Below are 21,817 nucleotides of genomic sequence, written 5' to 3' on the forward strand. Positions count from 1 at the left end.
TTGTCACATATTCTCATCTGATAAATAAGCAGCCACGGCAGTCGTGGCCTTGGAAACAGACAGATAAAGAATTTATTGGGGGGAATTTATGAGTGAGGCGTGCGCTCACTTTTGTGGGTGCGGATCTCTGGCTCTGCAGCTATACATGGGGTCTGTGCTCACACGATGCCCTGGGCAGCCCCACAGTAACAACAAACCCGACGAGATGGCAGAGCCTGCAGTAATGCAAAGGCTGCGCTGGCGCCCATCAGAGCATGGTCCCAGCAGCCTAACTAGTACATGTGCTCTAAGAGAAAACTTCTGAGTGAAATTAAATAACCCCCAGTCATCCCCTGAAACTGCAGAAAGACAGGCTGAACACTTGTCACTCAGTGTCTCAGACTATAATGTGAGCATGGGCTGCGGATTTTCTTTAGATAGCCTACTCCATGTCTAAAGACAGGAACAACTGTGTATTGACTCACTCAGAAATTATCTCAAGGCTACCTGTGCCCACAACTAAAGAAAACCATTCATACTGTGTTTTAACAGCAGTGCAAGTATCTGTGAGGAAAAACAAACACACACCAACAACAATCCCCAACAAGTTTTCCATTCCTTTTTTATTGCTCTTTGGTTTTATTTCAGCATGAGTACCAGCCATGCTGAGAGCGAGAGCCTCCCCTGACTGCATTGTGTGCAAATACTGGTTTTTCCTGACTCACCTGGGGATAGCCCAGATCTGAGACTGCAAAGGGTCTGCTGAGGTTTCCAGGCCAGACTGTGGATATACTCCACAAGTGACATAACAGTATTTTTGCATATATTGGGTCATACATGCACCTTCTTCAATACTATTTGGACTATGCAATAGTCTTCACTAGCTGCTAGGATGTTTTGAAGTTTGGTATAAATAAAGTACAGAGTTAATTATGATCAAATTAGTAATAAAGGAAAGAACAAAATCCTAGGAACGTGATTCCTGAACGATGAGATACTTACCCATCCCAGGTTACAGCTGGCTAAAAAATCTGGCCTTGTGATGTCCTGACCTGGATGGCTGTTATGGGCAGCTTTGGTGTTTATTAATTAGTGATGAGTCTTGCTAGAAAAACGAGAGCATAAAGCTAATGCTTTTACCTGGAAACCATCTGCAATGTGTGCTCCCATGTGTCACTCTGCCAAGGAGAACAATTGCAACCATGCAGGTTGGTGCCTGTCCGAGCGCTGGCCGTGCCCTCCCGCGGGATGGTGCCCGGGACACGGGCCAAGCGTGGGCAGCCTGGCTGAGCTGGGGGAGTTTCCTCAGCCCCGCCAGAGCCCAGCCGGCCTCATCTTTGGCGTTGCTGGGCTCAGCCGTCCTGGCAAAGCTGTGTCAAGGGGCAGATGGGAGGAGTGGTGTCCACCACCAGCCCCACGCCAGATGTTCGTGCAGCTGCTGGGAAGCTGTGGCTGGCACGGCCAAGTGCTCCTGGGGATGCTGTGCAGGACTGATGGTGTGTGTCAGACACTGATGGCCCTGCTTCATATAACAAAGGTGCCTCAACTTTTCTCTCCACAGCACCAATTACCTCCCTGCATGTTCTCCTGTGAAAACCCTGCTCTGATGGGCGCCAGCACAGCTTTTGCATTACTGCAGGTGCCTTCACCTGAAGGAAAACATTACCCAGGTAGCGCCTGTCTGCAAGGAGAAGACTTCACAGGCTAGTCCGCCACGCCACACCAGCATCCACTGCACCCTGCTGGCATCCACCACATGCTGCCGGCACTGCCAGGCTCTGCCATCGCCGTGGGCCTCTGGCGGTGGAGATGCTGGACTGTACCCAAACGTCAGCGCTCCCCATGCGGGTGGCTTGGGCCGGCTCCCGAGGAGGGGCTGTGCTGCAGCTCACCTACAACTTGCTCTGCGAAAGGGAAGAAAAAAAAAAAGTGAAAGTCGTGGCTCGTCCTGGCCCTGCCCTCCCCATAACGCTCTCTGGCTTCCCCAGCGCCAGGGGGAGGGTGGAGACTCCCCGGGGTGACGGGGACACAGCTGCTGCTGTGTCGCGGCAGCCGCGATGGCACGGGTGTCGCTGCCCGGTCCCACACGCTGAGGAGTCGTCAGGGCAGTGTCTCCACGCACCAGGCTCTGCTCTTCTCCTCCCCGGCTCCTGCTGTCTTTCTGCTGCCTCCGCCGCCTCCTCAGCACCCTGCAGCACTGAGCCGGACCTGCTGCTGGTGAGTTGGGAGCGGCGCTTCAGCCCATTTGTCGGGAGAGATTTAATTCTGTTTAGTGGCTTGCTTCCTCCGCCGCAAATTGCTTACTCTGCCTTTGCTCAGGAATTAGATTCTGCAGCTGTTTTTCCTACAACTATGAAGGAAAAAGCAGTGAAACACTTGCCTACCTTTTCCCAACTTTTCAAGGGACTTTAATGAGAAATTTGGCAGGAAATTCATGTAAATATGTTTTCTAAATGGGGGATAAAAGCATCAAGGCTTAAAGGAAAAACAGTAAAAAGTGAAAAGTTAGAATATGTTGCAGGAACTACTGTACTGAGGGTTCACCCCTGCATGTTGATGCACTGTAGATAATAGGCGTGCAAACACCTGCACGCAACGAGCACTGCTTTCTCAAGCCCCAACTAACACACAGGGCTCTTTTCACGGAAGGCAGGTTACAAATCCCCACTAAATCGGCTGGCAATTAACTTACAGATCGCCTGAATCGCATTATCCTTATTTACTCAAATGGTTTTAATTTCCTACGCGTGTTCCTGAGCACAAGGGCTGCCTGGTCCCGCGCTGGTGGTGTGAGGCTGTGCTGCCCTCTTTGCATGCCCGCAGCTGTTCCCTTGCCGGCGTGCACCTCTGGAAACACATGAGATTAAAGAGAAAAAAAGTTACACTTACAGCCTCTGCAAATTGGTATGTATCCGAAATCTAAAATGCACATCTGTAGTATGTACTGTGCTGTTTCAGCTAGCAGGTTGCAAGACTCAAGTTTGTACTTGTTAGAAGTAAGAGAAATAATAGCTCACTTAATTTTGGTTTCTCTGGTTGGTTTTAGTATTCAGGGAAAAAAAAAAACCAAACATCAGGCTATTTTTTTAAAGGGTTTGAGCCAGATTCCTTTACAAAACTTGGCTGAAATTTGCTTATGTCTCTAAAAATCTTCTTGCCTAAGTAATTTCAACGTTCATTTTCTATAGCAATAAAGTACAGTGAATCACTGTCTGCATTTAAAAGAAGATTAACCAAAATGGGCTTCTGAATTTTGCCATTCAAAATTTTGCTACCGCTCCTATGGTCCCTTTTTTCTGTTTCACCTGCAAGTCCCTCCGGTGCCAAAAGCTTTGCAGGTACACTGGCAGGAATTAGTGTGACTCTGCTTTTTATAAAGACAATACCTCTTAAGGCATACAAATAGGTTTAGTGAAATTGTTTGAAAGACCTGATGTTGCTGTGGTTTTAGCAGGTTTAAGTCAATGGAATGTCATAGTGGACTCTGTTGTAGTTTTACGTTTTTGTTTTGTTTTGTGCCTCTATGTATCTCGGGAAAATGAGAGTTTGCACTTTACCAGTCTCAGAAGTGTCCACAGGAAAGTGACCGTTCCGAGAGTTTCATTTTCTGTGCATTGGAACAGTGGGCAAGGAGATTTCATGATAGTTTTTAGTCAAGTTGTTACATTTTGCCATTAAAAAAAGGTTGAATCTCAAGATCAAGTACTCTGCCTTCTGACAAAATTTTCTGAGAATAAATATCTCTGAAGAAAAGGGTTTTCTATTAGGGTTGAACTGAAATTGATGCTGAGATCAGTGGCAATAACAATATTTTAGAAAGATTCAGGAGAAAGAAATGAAATTTGTAGAATTCCCAAAGAGTTCTTTGATTTCATATTCAGCTGATACTAAAATAATGTATTATACCCAGAGCTGATATGATGAGGATATGAAACACTTCATCATATTAATGGATATTTCTGAATACGGCGGGCAGTACATATTGAATCTCCCTCTCATTTCCAATCTAAAGTAAATTTTTGCAAGACATTGTAACTGAATTCTAGGAAACTTAAAGACTTTTTGTTTGCTTAGGAATTGATTTACTTATTGTTTGTCATGGTTGTTTCGTTGTCCTGCAGCACACATTCTGACTGAAAATGTTTCATGGCCATATGTCACATTAAACAAAACAAATGATTTTCTAAACAAAGCCTAACATAATATTTAAAAAAAGAATTCCCAAGGAGCAATTGCAAACAGCTGACAATTACATCAGCTGTAAAGGAGCTGTATTCTTGGGAGTGCAGTTTATGGCTATAACAGAAACAGAAAGGTGAGTTTGTGAAATGGCCAACTGTCTGTCCCACTGCAAGTACTTACCCTACAGTGAAAAAAAGGCCTTCAGAAAAGAAAAGCAAACCCAAAGCCTAACTCTAGCACACAGGCGTTATTTCCCCTGTTAGAAGAGATCCAAATCTCTACTCTCAGAGGTTTCCACGAGTTGCCCAGGCAAAGCCCTGGCTGCCCCATCTGGGGAGGGAGAAGCTGGGTGATGGGACCTCCCTTCTGCAATGTTCTTTGCAAAGATAACGTGACTGGTAAATTAAACTCCAATGTACCATCTGGTCTCAAGAACGACCCTGTGAAAGTACCATGATCCTGTATTTATGAAAATGGTTTCTAATCCTGCGCTTATTCTCTGCCAGTCAAGTTCAGCCTGGAAGACTGAATTTGTTTAATTCCTGATTTGTTTTCTAAATAACATTTCTGAAATTGTAGTGCAAGTGATGAGGTGGATTTTTATGCTGGTCTTCAGAAAACAAAACAAAACAACCAACCAAACAAAAAAAACCCCAAGAATTTAACTATTCTGTTGATAATGTCTGAGGTCAGACTCCACCTCGCTCTCCCCCATTTGCACAAACTCTGTTTAGTATGCTCATAAAATTCCATCAATAATACTGAAACATTAAGCTGCAAAAAGAATCTGATACTGATCTAGATACTCTGTAGATGCAGTGATCTATCAGGTCAGAGACACACTGTGTTCTGCAGAATCTTGCCCTCACGCCTTGCTGCTGGCGATTCCACAGGATTTCGTAATGTTTCTCTGCGGCGCTGGCTCTGTGGCTGAGTGTTGGGTACCTTGCTCTGGGTGCTCGCAAGCCTCTGGTCATATGGTGAGACTTGAAGGGAAAAGTCATGATGGATGTCCAGCAAAACTAGCCCAGAATGTACTCTATAAATAGCCTTAAAAAACTAGCTGCTCTCCTGCAGGTCAAGAAGCCTTCTCTGGTACAAATTGAGAAGAGTGGAGGCAGTTTACCAAAAAAAAGGGCCTCCAGACTTCAAATGTTGCACATTTAAATTATGTTCAACTTACTCAAAATCCATTTCAGCTTGAATTCAAGTTAGTCCTATTATAATTGTATTTGGAAAACAGTTTATTTTCATGTTGCAGCAAAATTGGGCCAAGATTACTGATTACTAAAACATTAAGCCCTTATATTTTTGCCAGGGCCAAAGACTGCTGTTTTGTCAGAGCAGGCAAGCTTGGGCTAGATTTGGGATAACACTGCTGGGAGCCAGATGAACTGGCCTTTCCATGCAGACAGGGTTGTTGCTGAAAGCGGGACTTTCAGCGGTTCCACTGATACTCGTAAAGGAGAGTTCAACTGCCTGTCAAGCAAACTTGGCAAACTGACAAGTAAGGGCTTGGTTTTTTTATGCGACCATATGACTGCATTAGATTAAATGGCTTTTTTTTTTGCTTTTTTTTTTTCTTTTTATTGCAAGGCTCATTTTATGATTGCTCTCCAATTTATGCAGTGTGCCTGAAACAATCCCATAATTTGCCTTCTTCCTCACTGCAAGCAGGGGAAAGACACTCAGGTATGGGACTGAGCACCTGAGAGCTCTCAGCGGCTCATCTCCTCTTGCAGCTCCCATTAGCTGTTGTGTTACTGTAGTAGCATTTCCCCCAGTCACAATTAAAGTAATTAGACTTCGATGAGTCAACACAATCCATCAAGAGAGGCCATATCCAGCCTCCTGCTTCAGCTATGCTATGCCTCTTAGAAAGCATATAGGGGAAAAAGGTCTGCACGGATGTCCCCAGGGTGCAGGAGCGCAGCGTATGGGCAGGAGGCTGACTGACAATAAGAGGTGAGAGAACTTCACTTATTCCACAACTACTGTCTAGTTTTGACATGGAAAGCAAATCCAAGGAAGAGAATTACTTGGCAGCAGTGCCCATTTCCATGTTCCTATACCCTTGGCAAAAATTATTTGGATTTATAAAAATAAACCAACAATTTTTATGTTTTGTTATTATTGCACAGGAAGGCTGGATGTAGGAGCCCCACAGCAGGTCCAGTGGCAAACATGGAACCAAACAAACTTACCTAATCAACTCTACACCTCCCTGTCCTGTTTTTCCATTTTTTAGAGGAAAAATGGCAGCAGGCCAGCCACACCTCAGCATTCAGATGTCGGACTGGAATACAAATGGCATCCCCAGCAGGCAGCAGTCCTCTCCAGACTTAGCTGGCAGGGGAGGAAGCGTACTAACCTTCCACAACATCTGCTACCACGTGAAGATGAAGACTGGGTTCCTGTGTTGTCAAAAAACAGCAGATAAAGAAGTTTTGAGAGATGTCAAGTACGTATTTGAACATCGCTTTAGGGTGTGTGTATGGTTTATTTCTGCCTGGACAGCTAAATCCACTCCTGTCACTGAGCCGCCAAGTGTGATATACAGAATTTGTTCAGGATTTTCCCCAGCCCAGGGAGGGACGTCCTCCTGGCCACCATTGGCACAGGGACATGCCAGCCAGCTCTGGCTGTTCTGCACGACCTGGCACGTCTCTGGTGTTTAACTGAGATACCAACAGCCTGTCCTTTGTGCTGGTGTCTCATTCCCTACCATCGCCTTTGGGAAGGTTAATTCTGGGGGTTTAACTTTAAATGTTTAAGATAGTAGTATAATCCAGGGCTAGGTTAACTTTTTTTTTTTTTTTTTTTTCCCAACATTGAGCTCTACTGCAGTAAAGGAATCGCATCGTTGTGGCCTCTGTTCAATAATCTATACATCAAGTTTACCTGTTCACAGTTCATTAGTTAGGCTGAGTGGCAGGTACTTGCAGAACATGCCGTTCCAAGCCACCTGTGACTTTCAGCTCCCTAACTTCAGTTTCTATCATAAATATTTGCCCTTTTGTGTACCTCTGTCTGTCCTGCTCTTTGCCATATGCAACTTCCGTAAATCCTAAACATGAGCTTTTAAAACCTTTCCTACTCTCTGTAGGTTATGGTAACTCAATGGTCATTTGCAACAACGTGAGAGGAAGGCCAGCCTTGTGGCTTATTGAACAAGACCAATGTTTAACATAAAACATGCCTTCCCCTTTTAGGAAATGGAACATCTGCATTTGTTTGCTTACACATTGGGTTTTTTTTGTTAAAATCATACATAGCGTAACCTAATGTATGCATAATGTGTATGCTGCTTAATCTATGCACAAAAAGAAACGGAAGGTAGAACAAATATGCATCAGACAGAGCAAAGCCAAGCCTTCCTAAGAACAGCTGCCCTAGGCCACACCCACAGCCAGGTACTCAGGTCACTGACAACTGGGTTGCTGATAACAGCCAGTACCAGAAGTGCAATTCACTACAAACCTGGTATCATAACACAGAGACAGGCGTTTGTACGTGCAGTGTGATTTTTGCGTACGCCAAAGCTTGTTGAGAGCAAATTTTAGGATCTAGTCAGGAGAATTAGCAGCGGCACCTTCACGTGTTCCAGCAAAAAGAAAAAAAAAACAAGCCAGCAGCATTTCCACATACTGTATCATTTCTAGAGGGTCTTTTCCCCAAATACTTAACAACCATTTCTATCTGGTTTTTGAGTTTTGCCTGGCTTAAAATTGGGTACAGAGAAACTATCAGCTGTAGTTTCTGTAAGAACAGACAAAGCCCGCGTATGTTTTGTCTACAGAGAGTTACTGCAAGAATCATAATTTTAGACTGAACGTGGTTAAAGTGTGTGCTTCCCTTCTAGAGATCCAGGGGGGAAGCATGCATACAAGTTTTGTTACATTTTACTCAGGTTTCTGTGTTGTCTGTGTTATATGAAGACTAATTCTTCTTGAATTAGGAATAAAAATGAAAGTGGAGTTTGATCATAAATATTGCTTGTGATCGGGCAGCTTCATTAATTCCAAAATTATTGGGATGCAGAAGGTAGTTCTACAGATATTAATAATTTATACTACCCTACCAGATGAAACAGGATGAGAGAAAAAAACCCACCCCATCTATTGTGTAAAACCTATGTGTTTTGTCTTACAGTGGCATCATGAGACCGGGACTGAATGCAATTTTGGGACCCACTGGCAGTGGTAAATCTTCGTAAGTGCCCTCATTGTTCTACACAGAAATTACACCAAGGAGAAAAGGAACCTGCATATATTAGCAGTGATAGAGAGTATTTTCAGGGAAAGATTTTGTTTTCATTTAGGTCTGTACAAATCTCACTAATTTCTCAGAAAAACTCAAATATGAAAAAAAAGACTATCAGCTTATGTGACAGAAATGAAATTCATTTTTAGTCCACACTTTACCTATCATTCTAGGTTAAGCTCATCTTATTGAATGAGTGGACACAGATGCACTGTGAAACTGTGCAGATCTCATTTCCTTAGCAAACAAGGACAAAAGAAACTCGGCCCTTGAAAGTTGCTGGAGGTTTATCTAAATAGCAAATGTTTACCAGGGAATGCTTGTATAGAGCTGTTCACTGTTGTTCAGAGAGCTTACCTCCTGCACACTCATCTGACCAAGTCACCCACTTTTCTCCTAGTCTACTTGACATTTTGGCCGCAAGGAAGGATCCCTCTGGGCTTTCTGGTGACATTTTGATCAACGGAGCTCCTCAGCCTGTCAACTTTAAATGCACCTCTGGTTACGTAGTACAGGTACATAATTTTTATCACTCTCTCAACATCAAACACAGTTAGATGCAGTTGTCAGAGTCAAAAATAGACATTGCTAAGAGACCACCAAGTTTGGGGTTTTTTTCTTTTGTTTTTAAATAAAGGATGATGTGGTGATGGGAACCCTGACTGTAAGAGAAAATTTGAAGTTCTCAGCAGCGCTCCGTTTGCCAAAGTCAGTGAAGGAACAGGAAAAAAACGAACGAGTGAATCAGGTCATCAAGGAACTGGGTTTGAGCAAAGTGGCAGATTCCAAGGTAAGATGTGTAAAGATGGTGCTTAAATCGTTAACAAATATTGGGTGATTTATTTAATTAACCAAATGGCTCAGCATGGCAAATTAAAGAAAAAAAGTAAAATTAAATTGACTATTTCAGTAATGCTACAATTAATAAAATTTCTGTATGGTGATCTGTACAGGCTCTGCACTGATATTGCCATACCCTCTTACAGGGAAGGGTAGTCTGTGGCTGGAGAAAAAGAGAACATCTCAAGTATAATAATACTAACATCAGGAAATGTCCTATATGTGAGGTAACATCTACATCTGTACCTGAGAGTAGGGTCAAACTTTCTTACAACTCTTCCCAAACACTGCCATGGTGGTAGGATGCTGTTCACTTATGTGTTTATTATCAGGCCAAACGAGACAATTTTCCCTTTTTGCGGCAGATTGGCACACAGTTCACTCGCGGGGTGTCCGGTGGAGAGCGGAAAAGGACCAACATTGGGATGGAGCTCATCACAGATCCTGCCATCTTGTTTTTGGATGAGCCGACTACGGGACTGGATGCCAGTACCGCAAACGCGGTCCTGCTGCTTCTGAAAAGGTGACGGAAACACCTCCCTGCTTTCACCGCTCCGCTCTGCTAATTACAGTTAGAATGAGCAAATGGGGAAATTCAATGTCTACCTGTTTAACGGAGAACCACAGCTGCAAAGGGGGTAGGAAAAAGCCTGTACAAATTCTCTCGCTCCAAAGCAGCTACTCACAGGAGTACACAAAGTGCCTCATGTGAAGTGTATGGGACTGCAAATTGTCAGCAATAATTACGGATTTTGATGTTCATGTCTGCCTGGGCCAGAAAAGTGCTAAAAATGCCTGTTGTACAATCTGGTAAGGTGATGGGTTTTAACGCAGACTGTAGCTAGAACACTGCTAACTATTTCCTCACAAAATCTCAAGTCTAACTTTGGAAAAACAAGCACAACGTATGCTCTGCTTGCAAGGTTCATATCATTTTTCCTTTTACTACAAGCAAAGAGGACTCAAATGCCTCTCTCCAGAGCTTTCTGTTTGCATCAATATCTTTCCAGGACCTTCCCCTCCAACAAGATTCTCAGTGAAAGGCAACTTTCTCTTCTTATACTGGCACTATAAAGATGACCTAAATATTTTCTAAATATTTTATTTTCCTTTTTTTTTTTTTTCTTCCCCCTCCAAATGAATCAAACTTAACGAAGTCTTACCTGAACTTGCAAATTCTCTCACCTAAATGCCGAGATGAATTGAAAAGCTAACATCTCTGTCGTTCTTTACATCCAGGATGGCAAAACAAGGGAAAACCATCATCTTCTCCATCCACCAGCCTCGGTACTCCATATTCCGCCTGTTTGACAACCTGACGCTGCTGGCAGCAGGGAGGGTGCTGTACCATGGCCCTGCCCAGCACGCCATCCAGTACTTCCAGTCCATCGGTGAGCAGCACTTGTGGCTGGGACAACTGCGGCAGCACCCTCAGCTTGCACCAACCTGAAGAAAAATGCCAATAGTGCTTGATCAGAACGGGACATAGTGTCTAATAGCATGTCCAGGTTTTTAACAGGCTAAGCATTTCTCTTTGTGATTCATCTTGTGACCTGTTTTTGGATTCCTCACTACAAGAAAGACATTGAGGTGCTGGAGCGAGTTCAGAGAAGGGCAATGGAGCTGGTGAAAGATCTGGAGCACAAGTGTCATGAGGAGCAGCTGAGGGAACTGGGGCTGTTTAGCCTGAAGAAGAGGAGGCTGAGGGAAGACCTTATCACTGTCTACAATCACCTAAAAGGAGGTTGTAGTATGGAGGGGGTTGGTCTCTTCTCCCACGTCACAAGTGATAGGATGAGAGGAAATGGCCTCAAGTTGCGCCAGAAAAGGTTCGGATTGGATATTAGGGAAAAGTTTCTTCCTGGAAAGGGTTGTTGGGCATTGGAACAGGCTGCCCAGGGAAGCGGTGGAGTCACCATTGCTGGAGGCGTTTAGAAGATGCGTAGATGAGGTTCTTAGGGACATGGTTTAGTGCCAGAGTTAGGCTGATGGTTGTACTCCATCTTGAGGGACTTTTCCAAACAAAATGATTGTAAGGCCTGTGGCACAGGCTGCTCAGCAGGCGCGATGGCTGTGCACAGCCTCCCGCTGGTCACATCGCCACCGCTCAGGCCTTGTCCTGCTGTCCCTGCAGGCTACGAGTGTGAGCCCTACAACAACCCTGCCGACTTCTTCCTGGACATCATTAATGGGGACTCCACCGCAGTGGCAATGAGCAAGGCTGATGAAACAGACACAGGTATGAAACACGGAGCTGAGGAAAATTATCACAGCGTGGATTTTGCTAGAGGGTGTCCAGCACAACACAGAAAGATCACTGACAGGTGTCAAACAACCAATAACCATGCTGAACACTCATACGGTTATTTTTATTCATGAGAGCCTTACGTGCTGCTGATCCATGTTATTTTTAAAAGGTAAAAGAAAAAAACCCCACACCATTCCTAAATCCTTTTTGTTTATATGTGGAAAATAATTAGCGTAACCTGAAATAAGTACCTAATTCATATACAGCCCTATTATATAAAATATTCCTATCTCTGCAAGATTAGTTTGCCTCTCATAAATAGGTATTTAGTAATTTATCCTTGCTATCCATTTCTTCATAAACTGGCCTGAATATTTTAGTGTTGCACTCAAATTATGAGATATCAAAGGTGAAATAATATTTTCCTGCATTGAAGTTATGATGTCTGGGAGTGCATGAACCTGTTTTGTTACCTCTCAACACAGAGAAAGTGCTTCTTTCATCTTTGAGGCAAATCAACTGAAGTCCTGCAGAAGCAGAGAGGATAAATCAGGCCAATTATTCCAGTTGGGGACAGAATTTGATCAGTTGTTACTTGTATTTTTTTCCATAATGGAATGCTTTATCTATTAGGAAATTATTATTTTCCTTCCTCCAAGTAGGGTGGGAAGAGGGGGTGGAGATAGCAGACTAGTGTTCTCCTGATGCTTTCCTGAAGTTGTGGTAAGGCAGAAATTAACCACAAACTAACACATCAAATCTCTCCTACATTCAGGAGCAGGCGTTTTCATCCTGTCTATTGCTACTCACTTTTGCCATGAATGAATAGGGAAATTAAATAATGAATATGCTATGTGCCCAAACACACAGTTTCACTATATTTTTACAAAAGAAGTAATCTACATTAAGGGTCTGACTAATATTAGAGCAGGCGACACACACTGTATTTGTCATTGGAAAAGCACACACAGGACTACAGCTGAGAAAAATGCATATCCAGCTGAAATTTCTTTATGACAAACTCCAAAGTTTGACTGAAGTAGACACTTGCAGAATTACCTGGACCTAAATTTCCTGGATGTCTAGGGTTGTCACATCGGATCCGCGAAATAGATCACGTACAGAAACCTGGGCGTGAAAAAATAATTTTTTGATGGAAAGTCAGATTGATGCCCGTTTGGAACTTGATCGGCAGGCAAGATTTTACGTAGTTAGTCTGCTGTGAAGCAGACTGCCTGTGGGACAGGTTGCACAGACAAACATGGAGGTTTGGTCTTATTTATACCAACTGGCTGCGGTGAAGCACTGGAACTCAATACCCATATTAATTCTTCTGTTTTGTTAGTAACTCTCCCACCCCAACATAACTCTTCCAGCTTAACTCCTAAGCAATCTTCCTGTCCTTTACATAAATGCTCACATTGCTTTTCAATCTTTTCAGCAGACAACAATGAAGAACACAGCGCATGTGCTAAAACCTTGGCTGAGAGGCTAGCAGAAAAATACTCCAGCTCTGCCTACTACCAAGAAACAAAAGCAGTACTAGAGAATATTTCTTTGGGAAATAAAAAGCAAACAAAACCAATTTTCCAACAAATCACATATGCCAATTCCTTCCTTCATCAGCTGAAGTGGGTGTCCAAGCGCACATTTAAAAATCTGATAGGAAACCCTCAAGCTTCTATAGCTCAGGTAACGCTATTTGTATCTATGCTTTTGTGATATATGTTGAATTTATTCCACTTCTGTATTAGATAAGTTGTTGGGATGGTTGCACCATTTGATATTGTGACTGAACTTTTACCATCTGAAAAAAGAGCATTCAAGGTCTGGAAACTGGATTCTCTAGAAGATGCCTTGAACACTCCCAAACGAGCAGCATGAGGGACTGTTCAGTAATTAATTTTGGACTACTGAGGCCTTGGGAGGCAAGATGGGAAGCTCCAGGCCAGGAGCAGATTATCTCCCAAGCAGTTTCCTACATTTGCTCAAGAACATTCTTCAGACTTGACTCTAAGGATCCAGGTTTGGCACTGTGGGATTGGGCTTCAAATGTTCTTCCTTCCTCCAGGGAAAGTTAACAGACTACACTTGCTGACTTAATTAAACTTCAGCACACAATGAAGTGCTGGCAGTTGGCTCAAGTGTAAAAGTATTTTCACGGTCCTGCACTGTGTGTATCATTTGGTCATTTGACTGTTTGCCATGGTGGTGATGTCTTCTGGAGAAGACACAGTGAAAACCACAATAGGTTCTAACACCTGCTGCCGAAGATGAGCGTGTTCTACGTGACTGGCCCTGTTAGTGCTGCTTTTTCAGAAGAATCAAAACCAAAAGTGTTGATTTCTTCAAAGCTGCACATTGCCCTCAAAAATAACGAATGCCTGGCTGACCTCTGCGGTACAACTAATCCTCAGGAATCCCCTAATTCATGAGCCAAACTCTGCAATCCCAGCACCAGCAAAACTCCCACTGCCATTCACAGCAATTCTAGAGGAGCCAAAATAAAAAATTAGTCCCAAGCAAGGGGTATAAATTATCTTCATCGTGGTTTGTCTAATGAGTGAATGAAGCAGCCTGTGTGGAGGGGAAACGAGTCCAGAATCCCTGGGGTGAAAAGGCTTTGAGTATGTGTGTGCGTCTGTATGCTGATACGATGGAGATCCTTAATAATTGCTTTGTAAAAGCTTGACCTTGTGACAAGAATTAGACTCCCAAGGATCTCATAATACCCTAAGGTCCTGACTTATTTCTCAAAATCTCTTCCATCTCCCCACCCTCATTAGGAGTGGATTTTACCAGCATTCTTGGGGCACACGATTCATTAAGCCTTTTTTTGTTAATCTGCTCCAAATTGGTCTTGATATGATCCTTGCTTCCCACTGCAATTGGCTTAGGAGCTGAATTATCCCTGACATTTGCTCCTTTCGGCAGGATCTTAGCAATGGGGCACCATAGATCGAGGGGTTTACAGTATTATGGTTTATGCATCACTCGGGCTTAAAAATGACAGAAATGCTTGATACCATCAGTTGCTGAGATTTTTATCCTTTGTATTTAGCATTTTAAAAGTGCACATTTCAGTCTTTTAAATGATATCCTTGAGGCAGCTGGTATCTTTGCTATGTAAATCGTGTTACTGACTGAAACTATCAGTACACCCGTAGCACAATCATAGTACCTTGCTCATGCTGGAAAAAATCCCGTGAATCAAATGCGTGATAGAACCCAACAATTACACATCGTGGAGCATGAAAATAAGATGCAGTCAAGAAAGATTGTTTTCAGTTATCGGCTGCTGGATTCCTGTCAATCTATACCTACCCACTACCTATTTCAAAAAAACACACTTTTTTTTTTTTTTTTCCATTTAGGTGTGTGTTACAGCTGTACTGGGACTGGTTGTAGGAGCCATTTTCTTTGGACTTGAAGAGAACTCCACTGGACTACAGAACAGGTGAGTCAGTTTAGGTACAGGATACCCCAAAATTTGATAAAGCTCCCTCCTTATTGCAGTAGGATAATGAACAGATTGGATGCTGAGAAAGAACCGGAAAGCTCTTTATGAATGATAGAATAGATTCATAGTATAGTTTGGGTTGGAAAGGACCTTCAAAGCTCATCTAGTCCAACCCCCTGCCATGAGCAGGGACATCTTCAACTAGATCAGGTTGTTCAGAGCCCCATCCAGCCTGGCCTGGGATGTCTCCTGGGATGGGGCATCCACCGCCTCTCTGGGCAACCTGGGCCAGTGTTTCACCACCCTCAGCATAAAAAATTTCTTCCTCCTGTCTAGCCTGAGAAATATATATATTATGAAATATATATATATTATGAAATACATCTACCTCTGTAAAGCAAATGCTTCCCCCTTCATACTAGTAAACAAGCCAACACTAGTGACTTGGAGGTTCTTCTGCCTCTAGGAAGGTCCCCGCAGAACTGAGAGGGGACGCAGTTCTGCCCAGCCATACTGTCACCTGGATCAGCAGTCAGTCCAACCAAAGTGAGTAACACTACTTCTGTAGGATGACTTTTTTTCAGTGCCCATCAGGTTGCTGAAAACACTGAACCATAAGCATCATATTAAAAAGGCTTCATGCAGCATGACAGCATTTCAACTTATTTTCTGCAAAGACTTCCCCAAGATAAAAAGATTAAAAATTAAAATGTACAGACCTGGCTACATCAACCTGGGTAACGAAAGCTTTGATCTTGCACATGCTTCTCTATACACACTCGAGTTTACCAGCAGCAAGCCAGAAGGTGCATTTAAAGCTAGATTTTAACACAATTCTGGTCTCTGTATCATTTTGACAGCTTTATGTATGTGGCCTGACAAACGGGTCTGCAACCAAGAAAGCTCTGGATTTTTAGTCTTGAAACAGTTCATAGGATTTACTTAGAAATGGACCAGTTTTATATTACATATGAAAGTGTGAAAGCAAAGCTTTAAATTTTAGCAGCAAGGTGGCAACAACTTATCACATTGCTTATTCAGTTCTTCAAAGATTGCATCAGACTAACACCTTATAGACTCAGAATTTTTGAAGCGTTAGGAAACTATATAAAAATAAAGGAAAACCAGATCATTTTCTACCCTTTAACTGCATCAGAGAACATACAATCCTCACATGCGAGTAACAAATACTGCCTGTACCACATCTACTTCAGGCTTGTTATGGACTCAGACTTGTAGCCAAGCCTCTTCCCATGGAATTTGGGATGGGAGGTCACGTACTACTGAGCTGCAGGCACTACTGACGGATGCAGTATTGGAAACGCTATATTTACATCACTTTTAAAATAATAACTGCTTGCTGTTTTGCTTTTTGTAGAGTGGGTGCTATGTTCTTTCTGACCACCAACCAGTGTTTCAGCAGCATCTCAGCTATTGAACTCTTTATCGTGGAAAAAAAGATATTTATGTAAGTAAAATATACAAAAAGGTTAACAGGGCCTGCTGTTAGGCGGTTTGTTTGTTTGCTCACCTTCCTGCTGTAGCTAAAAGACATTTAAGTATGCCTAGTGCAGAGTTTTCAAATTATTTCACTGTCAGTGCTGTTGCTCATTGCAAATGCACTCAGCCTGTAGAGAGTTGTCTGCAAATCCCCCAAATGGTACTTAGGATTGCAAGCAGCTCTGAGTTTAAAATTATTAACATATGTAGGAAAACAACCCTGATTACACAATTACGGTATGGATTAATAAGTTTGTGATTTCCTGGCGAGGACAGTAAATACTGCCTGCCTAAGTAACTGGATTCTTTAGAGCTATGCAGATTACATTGTACAGAAAAGGCAAATTATTTACCTTCTCTGCTTTGATGACACTACACAGACATTTGCTAAAAATTAGGTGCCTGAGTACCCATATTCATTTGCACAAGAAAATGCCACCGTCACTGTGGTGTATGGCTTACTAGACATTTGCATTACAGCCTAACCCTAAAGTAACTCTTTTTTTTTTTCCAGTTTGAGCAAGAATTAATTTGTCTGCAAGTGAAAAGAATCTTACTGTTTTCTAGTGATTAAATTTGTAATATGCTGTATATATCTTTGTGTTCCAGACATGAATATATCAGTGGGTACTACAGAACATCTGCATATTTCATCTCAAAGCTATTGGCTGATTTAATACCCATGAGGACTATACCGACTATCATCTTCACCTGTGTTGTTTACTTCATGTTAGGTAAGTATTGTCTCCTGCAGTGCCATTACAACCCCATCAATACATCAACAAGGCACTCGCATTTTTTATATACGCATGTATACTTAGATACGCCAAAGCACTCCATCAGCATGGCACTGGCTGCCACACTTGCTTTTAGCACACCGTGCCTTTGACAGAAAAGACACATTTTCACAGATTTAAGCATTCATGTCAGAATCTGTGCCATGTCTCGTCTCCACTATCCCTCCCATTACTCTCACATGATTTGATTTATTCCTTCTAATTTATGGTTATCTTAACTTTTACAAGCTACTTTTCCATCCTTACAAGGACATCTATCAAAGGAAAAGTTTTAAAAACTTAGTACCATGTGATTTCATATCATCTTCTTCCTTTTGGTGAAATGCCCTCAGGATAGTGAGCAGACTTCAAAAATTGCTCGCACCAACTTTTACAACACTAGAACACCTTCAAACATCATCCTCAAAACAGGTCCCAAGCAGACCGTTTTCCTAGGGTGAGGTTTCAGATCATAACATCCTTTTGTATGTCCCAAAAGCTTGAAAGTGCAAACAAAATTTAAAAATAATCATGATTTGTGTTGGCCTGAGGCTTTTTCCCTAAGGAATGGGAAACAAGGCCACATCCCTGGAGGTGTATAAAAGACATATAGATGATGCTCTTAGGGACATGGTTTAGTGCTAGAGTTAGATTATGGTTGGACTCGATAATCTTGAGGGTCTCTTCTAACCAAAATGATTCTGTGATCAGCAAGAGGTGCCCAGACTGTGACACTGGGGTGAGGCCAACATTGCCACCAAATCTACAGCCACCCAGAGGCCACCAGGCCCGTCAGGAGAGCTCTCTACTGGAAACCAGTGGAATGCTGTATGTACTGAAAACCTTCTTTTTTTTTTTTTTTTTTCCTCCTGATCCTTAAGGTTTGAAACCAACAGTAGAAGCCTTCTTTATAATGATGTTCACGCTCATGCTCATGTCCTATACAGCCACTTCCATGGCACTGGCCATCGGAGCAGGACAGAACGTGTTCGCCGTGGCAAACCTGCTCATAACTATTACATTTGTTTTTATGACTGTGAGTAGCATTATTCAGTTTTCTGAGCTGAACCCTGAAATCCTAGCAACACTGAAATCTCAAAATCCTAGCAGTGTAGAGTTCAGCTGAATTCCGCAAAATAAGACCATGGAGTTGAGTGTGTCGAACACCCTGATTTGTCTGATTTGAATATGCTGATACTGTGGAGTCAAATAGTCTGATTTGTTCTTTTAGCTAACAAGAACCTGGTGGCCAGGGGTGTGGGTGTGAGCAGGGGGAAGAGCAGTTCCTCTGCCCTCTTCTCTCTAATTCTGTCCAAAACCAGGACATCCTGCCAGCCAGCATATTGCCTGGAAAGCAGAGAAATGGCCTAGAGCTACATTTTGTTCACTCTCCTTTAGCTTTGCTAAAGTCAAATTTGGTGAGCTGAGGACGTGACCCACAGCCTCCTGCTCTCTGAGGCCACCACTGTAGGTGTCCTCTTCAGCTGCAGAGCCACCCATTGGGCATGTCAGAACTAGCCAACACACAAATAATTACACACAGACAGCAGGCACCATAAACAACGAGGTGATGCTGAACCAACAGCCAAAAAACAGGTTGTCTCAGGCTCATGGCACACAAGCAAAAGCAAGCAGACACATCCAGCAGCAGAGAGTTCATGTCAACCCATATGGGACCCATAGATAGGTTTAAGGCACAGGCGGAAGCATTCCCCCATACTCATTTTGGGAGAAGGACCATATAGGCTTATGGCCCAAAGCTGGGTAACAAATTATTCCTTCGCGCTCCCCTGTGCTTCCACTGGAAGAGTTTCTTCCTCTAGATTTGCCTTCCCACTTGTTTTTAATCTGGAGAAGCAGACTCAAGAGCTAGAGGAGAACCTGCAGTAACAGCATGTAATTTTTGTTGTTGTTGTTATTTGTTTTTTTTGTTGTTGCTGTTGTTTTTTTGTTGTGTTGTTTGGAGTTTTTTTACATTTTATTACTTGCCTCTAGATTTTCTCTGGGTTGCTGGTCAATCTCACAAGCATCGTGTCCTGGCTCGCTTGGCTCAAATATTTCAGCATCCCTCGATACGGAATGGCAGTAAGTTCTGTGTTTTCCTGCGTACAGACTTGGAAAATTTTTGCTAGAAAGAAATATCTTTACTGAAACACCAAACTTTACAGGTTCATGAGCAAAAGGGAAGGTAACTAAATACAGCAACCTCAGAATGCGGTGCAGCATCTTGAAACAAAAAAGGCTTCTCAACAACCAGCAACCACTGCTGTTTAGAAGAGCAAGTTTCTGTAATTCTACAGCACCTCATATGAGAGAGAAACTAACCAACCATATCCACTGCAATAAAGCTGGATGAAAATTATACAGAGTAAAGAACAATCTTATCCCTAAAAACCAACTCTTCTCTTTGCCATCAATCAAACATAAACTTGTCAAGCTAAAACGTTTCTCCTAATTTGGGCTTTAATGTGCCTGTGCAGAAACAATCAAGCCTAGGGGAGGTGTTAAAGCCTGGTGACACGAGTGCATGACCAGGTGGGGACCGAGAACTTTCCTGTCTTAAAACAAAAAGCAGTGTGCTGCTCTATTAAAAAAATGGGGATTTGGTCAATGTAATAAATAGTGATACCATCAAGTTTTTAGCATAAATTTGAATTGAATTATATCTGATCTTGTTACTGCACCATTCCTTCACCTACTAATTTCTGTTGACATTGTTTCTTTTGTTTGAAAAGGCTTTACAAATCAATGAATTGACTGGTCTGAACTTATGCGCCAGCAATAATAACACAAATTTAATCAGCAACAAGAACTACCGGCAGACAAGCCAGCTGTAAGTATTTTGGTACATTGAAATGAATCCCACCACCAGTAACTTACAAAGTCCTTGAGTATTTGTTTGTGAGATAGTCATTGATGACCAGGACAATCTGCTTTTTTATACGGAAAATGAAGTTTTGACTGAGTTTTTGCATTCTCTTTGCAGAGAACATTCTGCTTATGGTCATACTTAGTATTTGTAACAGTAGAATACCTAGCATTCTGCCGCTCACTTTTCTTGAGGCTGCATTTACTGGAACACTCACATGCTACCATCACACAGCCTCACAAAAATCAGTTTCAGCTTCCTACAGATTGTAGCTACAAGAATAACAACTTTAGGAACAGAAAACAAAATAGTAACATGCAGCTGGTGTTTGCCAGTAGACATGAAATCATGCTACGACTTCTGGCGATCTTCCTAGACATTTAAAACTGGCTAAGGCTATAAATGTGTTTGTCTGTATCTGTAGGTTGTGTACAGGAGACGAGTATCTGGAAACTCAAGGCATTGATGCGAGTAGCTGGGGCCTGTGGCAGAACCACCTGGCTCTCGCCTGCATGACAGTGATATTCCTCACCATTACATACCTGAAACTGCACTTCATGAAGAAGTTCTCCTAAAAACAGAATTAAAAATGCCATTCCTGTTGTTCTGCAGTTTGAGAAACTGACTGTGCAACTGACTTGATTATTTTTCAAGAGACCTTCCTTTGTACTTTTGCTCATGATTACACAGGCCAACAATGTGAATGCCATCCTTGTGTATTAAATACTTAGTGTTAATGTACTTTGCTGAAATGGCTAGCATGCCTCAATTATCTTTGCCATAAAAAGTATACGATTCATTTCTTCAAGAGACTATTCAATCTTTCTGAATGTTCTAGCTATGGTTTTGTTAAGCAATGAAACTAATGTTTAATGGCTTAACCTGAAAAAAACGCCTGTTAGTTCTCTACTTTAATTAGCACCTACATTCATGGGCAAGTGATTCAGTCCAAAGTGATGCTGATCAGGACACCAACATTATCTCGACTGCTAATGTAGTGACAGTCAACACGAGACAGTGACAAAAACATCCTCTCCACCCCAGTTCACATCTCATGCCCTTTTCTATTTGGGAATGATTGCTGCTCTGGAGCGTACTTGATCAATGCCATCACATTTTTTCTTACCAAGCACGAGTGGTAGAAACGCTATTTTTTAAATAAAGGTGTCTGTGTGATTTCTTATTCTGCCAGTTTGCATCATCACTGAATTCTCTGCGCAACTTCTCATAATCTTCACTGCCCTGTTATTGCTGCTACCATGAGTTCTTACTCCCATTTATAGTGACCAATTTCAAACGTAAATCTAATCAAGGTGGCACCACATTTTTCAGCATTGGCAGGTTGCAGCAACGCTTTTCTTGGGAGCTCAGTGCATTTGCTTGTTACAATTCCCACCTGCAGCAGTACTTTGCAAAGCAGATCTCTGCCCCACTACTATTTCACGCAATAAAACTATGCTCTGTTTTAAAGACCTGTTGCCTAATTTTGACCACGGCCTAGGGACTTCTCTCCAGCCTCCTCTCCCCTGGAGCTCACTGGGGAGACGTGCAGCACCAAACACCTTGGGCCGCTGACCCCCCTTGCAGCTGACGCGGTTTCCCTTTGCCTGAAGCTTGGGCGCCACGAGCAGCTGGGCCGGGGGCCCCGGGCTGCCCCAGCGGGCAGAGCCCCTGCGCTCGGCTGAGGCGTGTGCAGGGCT

The 21,817-nt window shown here is 42.7% G+C and overlaps 1 protein-coding gene across 6 annotated transcripts; it reads left to right on the forward strand.

The window, feature by feature from the left end:
* The first annotated feature begins 1,737 nt into the window (after positions 1 to 1,737).
* On the forward strand, positions 1,738 to 21,527 carry ABCG2 (ATP binding cassette subfamily G member 2 (JR blood group)). 6 transcript variants are annotated; one of them, XM_080343645.1, is made up of 16 exons: positions 1,738 to 2,196; positions 6,410 to 6,622; positions 8,314 to 8,373; positions 8,825 to 8,939; positions 9,062 to 9,214; positions 9,630 to 9,787; positions 10,504 to 10,655; positions 11,399 to 11,503; positions 12,957 to 13,204; positions 14,887 to 14,969; positions 16,351 to 16,440; positions 17,082 to 17,206; positions 18,130 to 18,284; positions 19,244 to 19,333; positions 19,984 to 20,081; positions 20,542 to 21,527. In XM_080343645.1, exons 2-16 carry the CDS (start codon positions 6,417 to 6,419, stop codon positions 20,690 to 20,692), a joined length of 1,989 nt encoding a protein of 662 aa, XP_080199771.1. In that variant the 5' UTR covers positions 1,738 to 2,196; positions 6,410 to 6,416; the 3' UTR covers positions 20,693 to 21,527. The 6 variants fall into 6 exon arrangements, 5 of the variants coding, with proteins under 5 accessions (XP_080199771.1, XP_080199770.1, XP_080199772.1 ...); XM_080343644.1 differs by having other exon boundaries at positions 12,954 to 13,204; positions 20,542 to 21,526; XR_013922078.1 differs by lacking the exon at positions 18,130 to 18,284 and having other exon boundaries at positions 12,954 to 13,204; positions 20,542 to 20,674.
* The last annotated feature ends 290 nt before the right edge of the window (positions 21,528 to 21,817 follow it).

The sequence above is a fragment of the Nesoenas mayeri genome, assembly GCF_963082525.1.
Source record: "Nesoenas mayeri genome assembly, chromosome: 4".
NCBI lineage: Eukaryota > Metazoa > Chordata > Aves > Columbiformes > Columbidae > Nesoenas > Nesoenas mayeri.

What these genes read in the sequence shown, in the direction of transcription:
- ABCG2 (XM_080343644.1), top strand. Translation starts at nt 6,417, where the DNA reads ATGGCAGCAGGCCAGCCACACCTCAGCATTCAGATGTCGGACTGGAAT. An exon ending in ACTGGCAGTGGTAAATCTTC is followed by an intron (nt 8,374 to 8,824) that starts GTAAGTGCCCTC and finishes CTTTTCTCCTAG; the next exon opens with TCTACTTGACATTTTGGCCG. An exon ending in CTCAAGCTTCTATAGCTCAG is followed by an intron (nt 13,205 to 14,886) that starts GTAACGCTATTT and finishes TTTTCCATTTAG; the next exon opens with GTGTGTGTTACAGCTGTACT.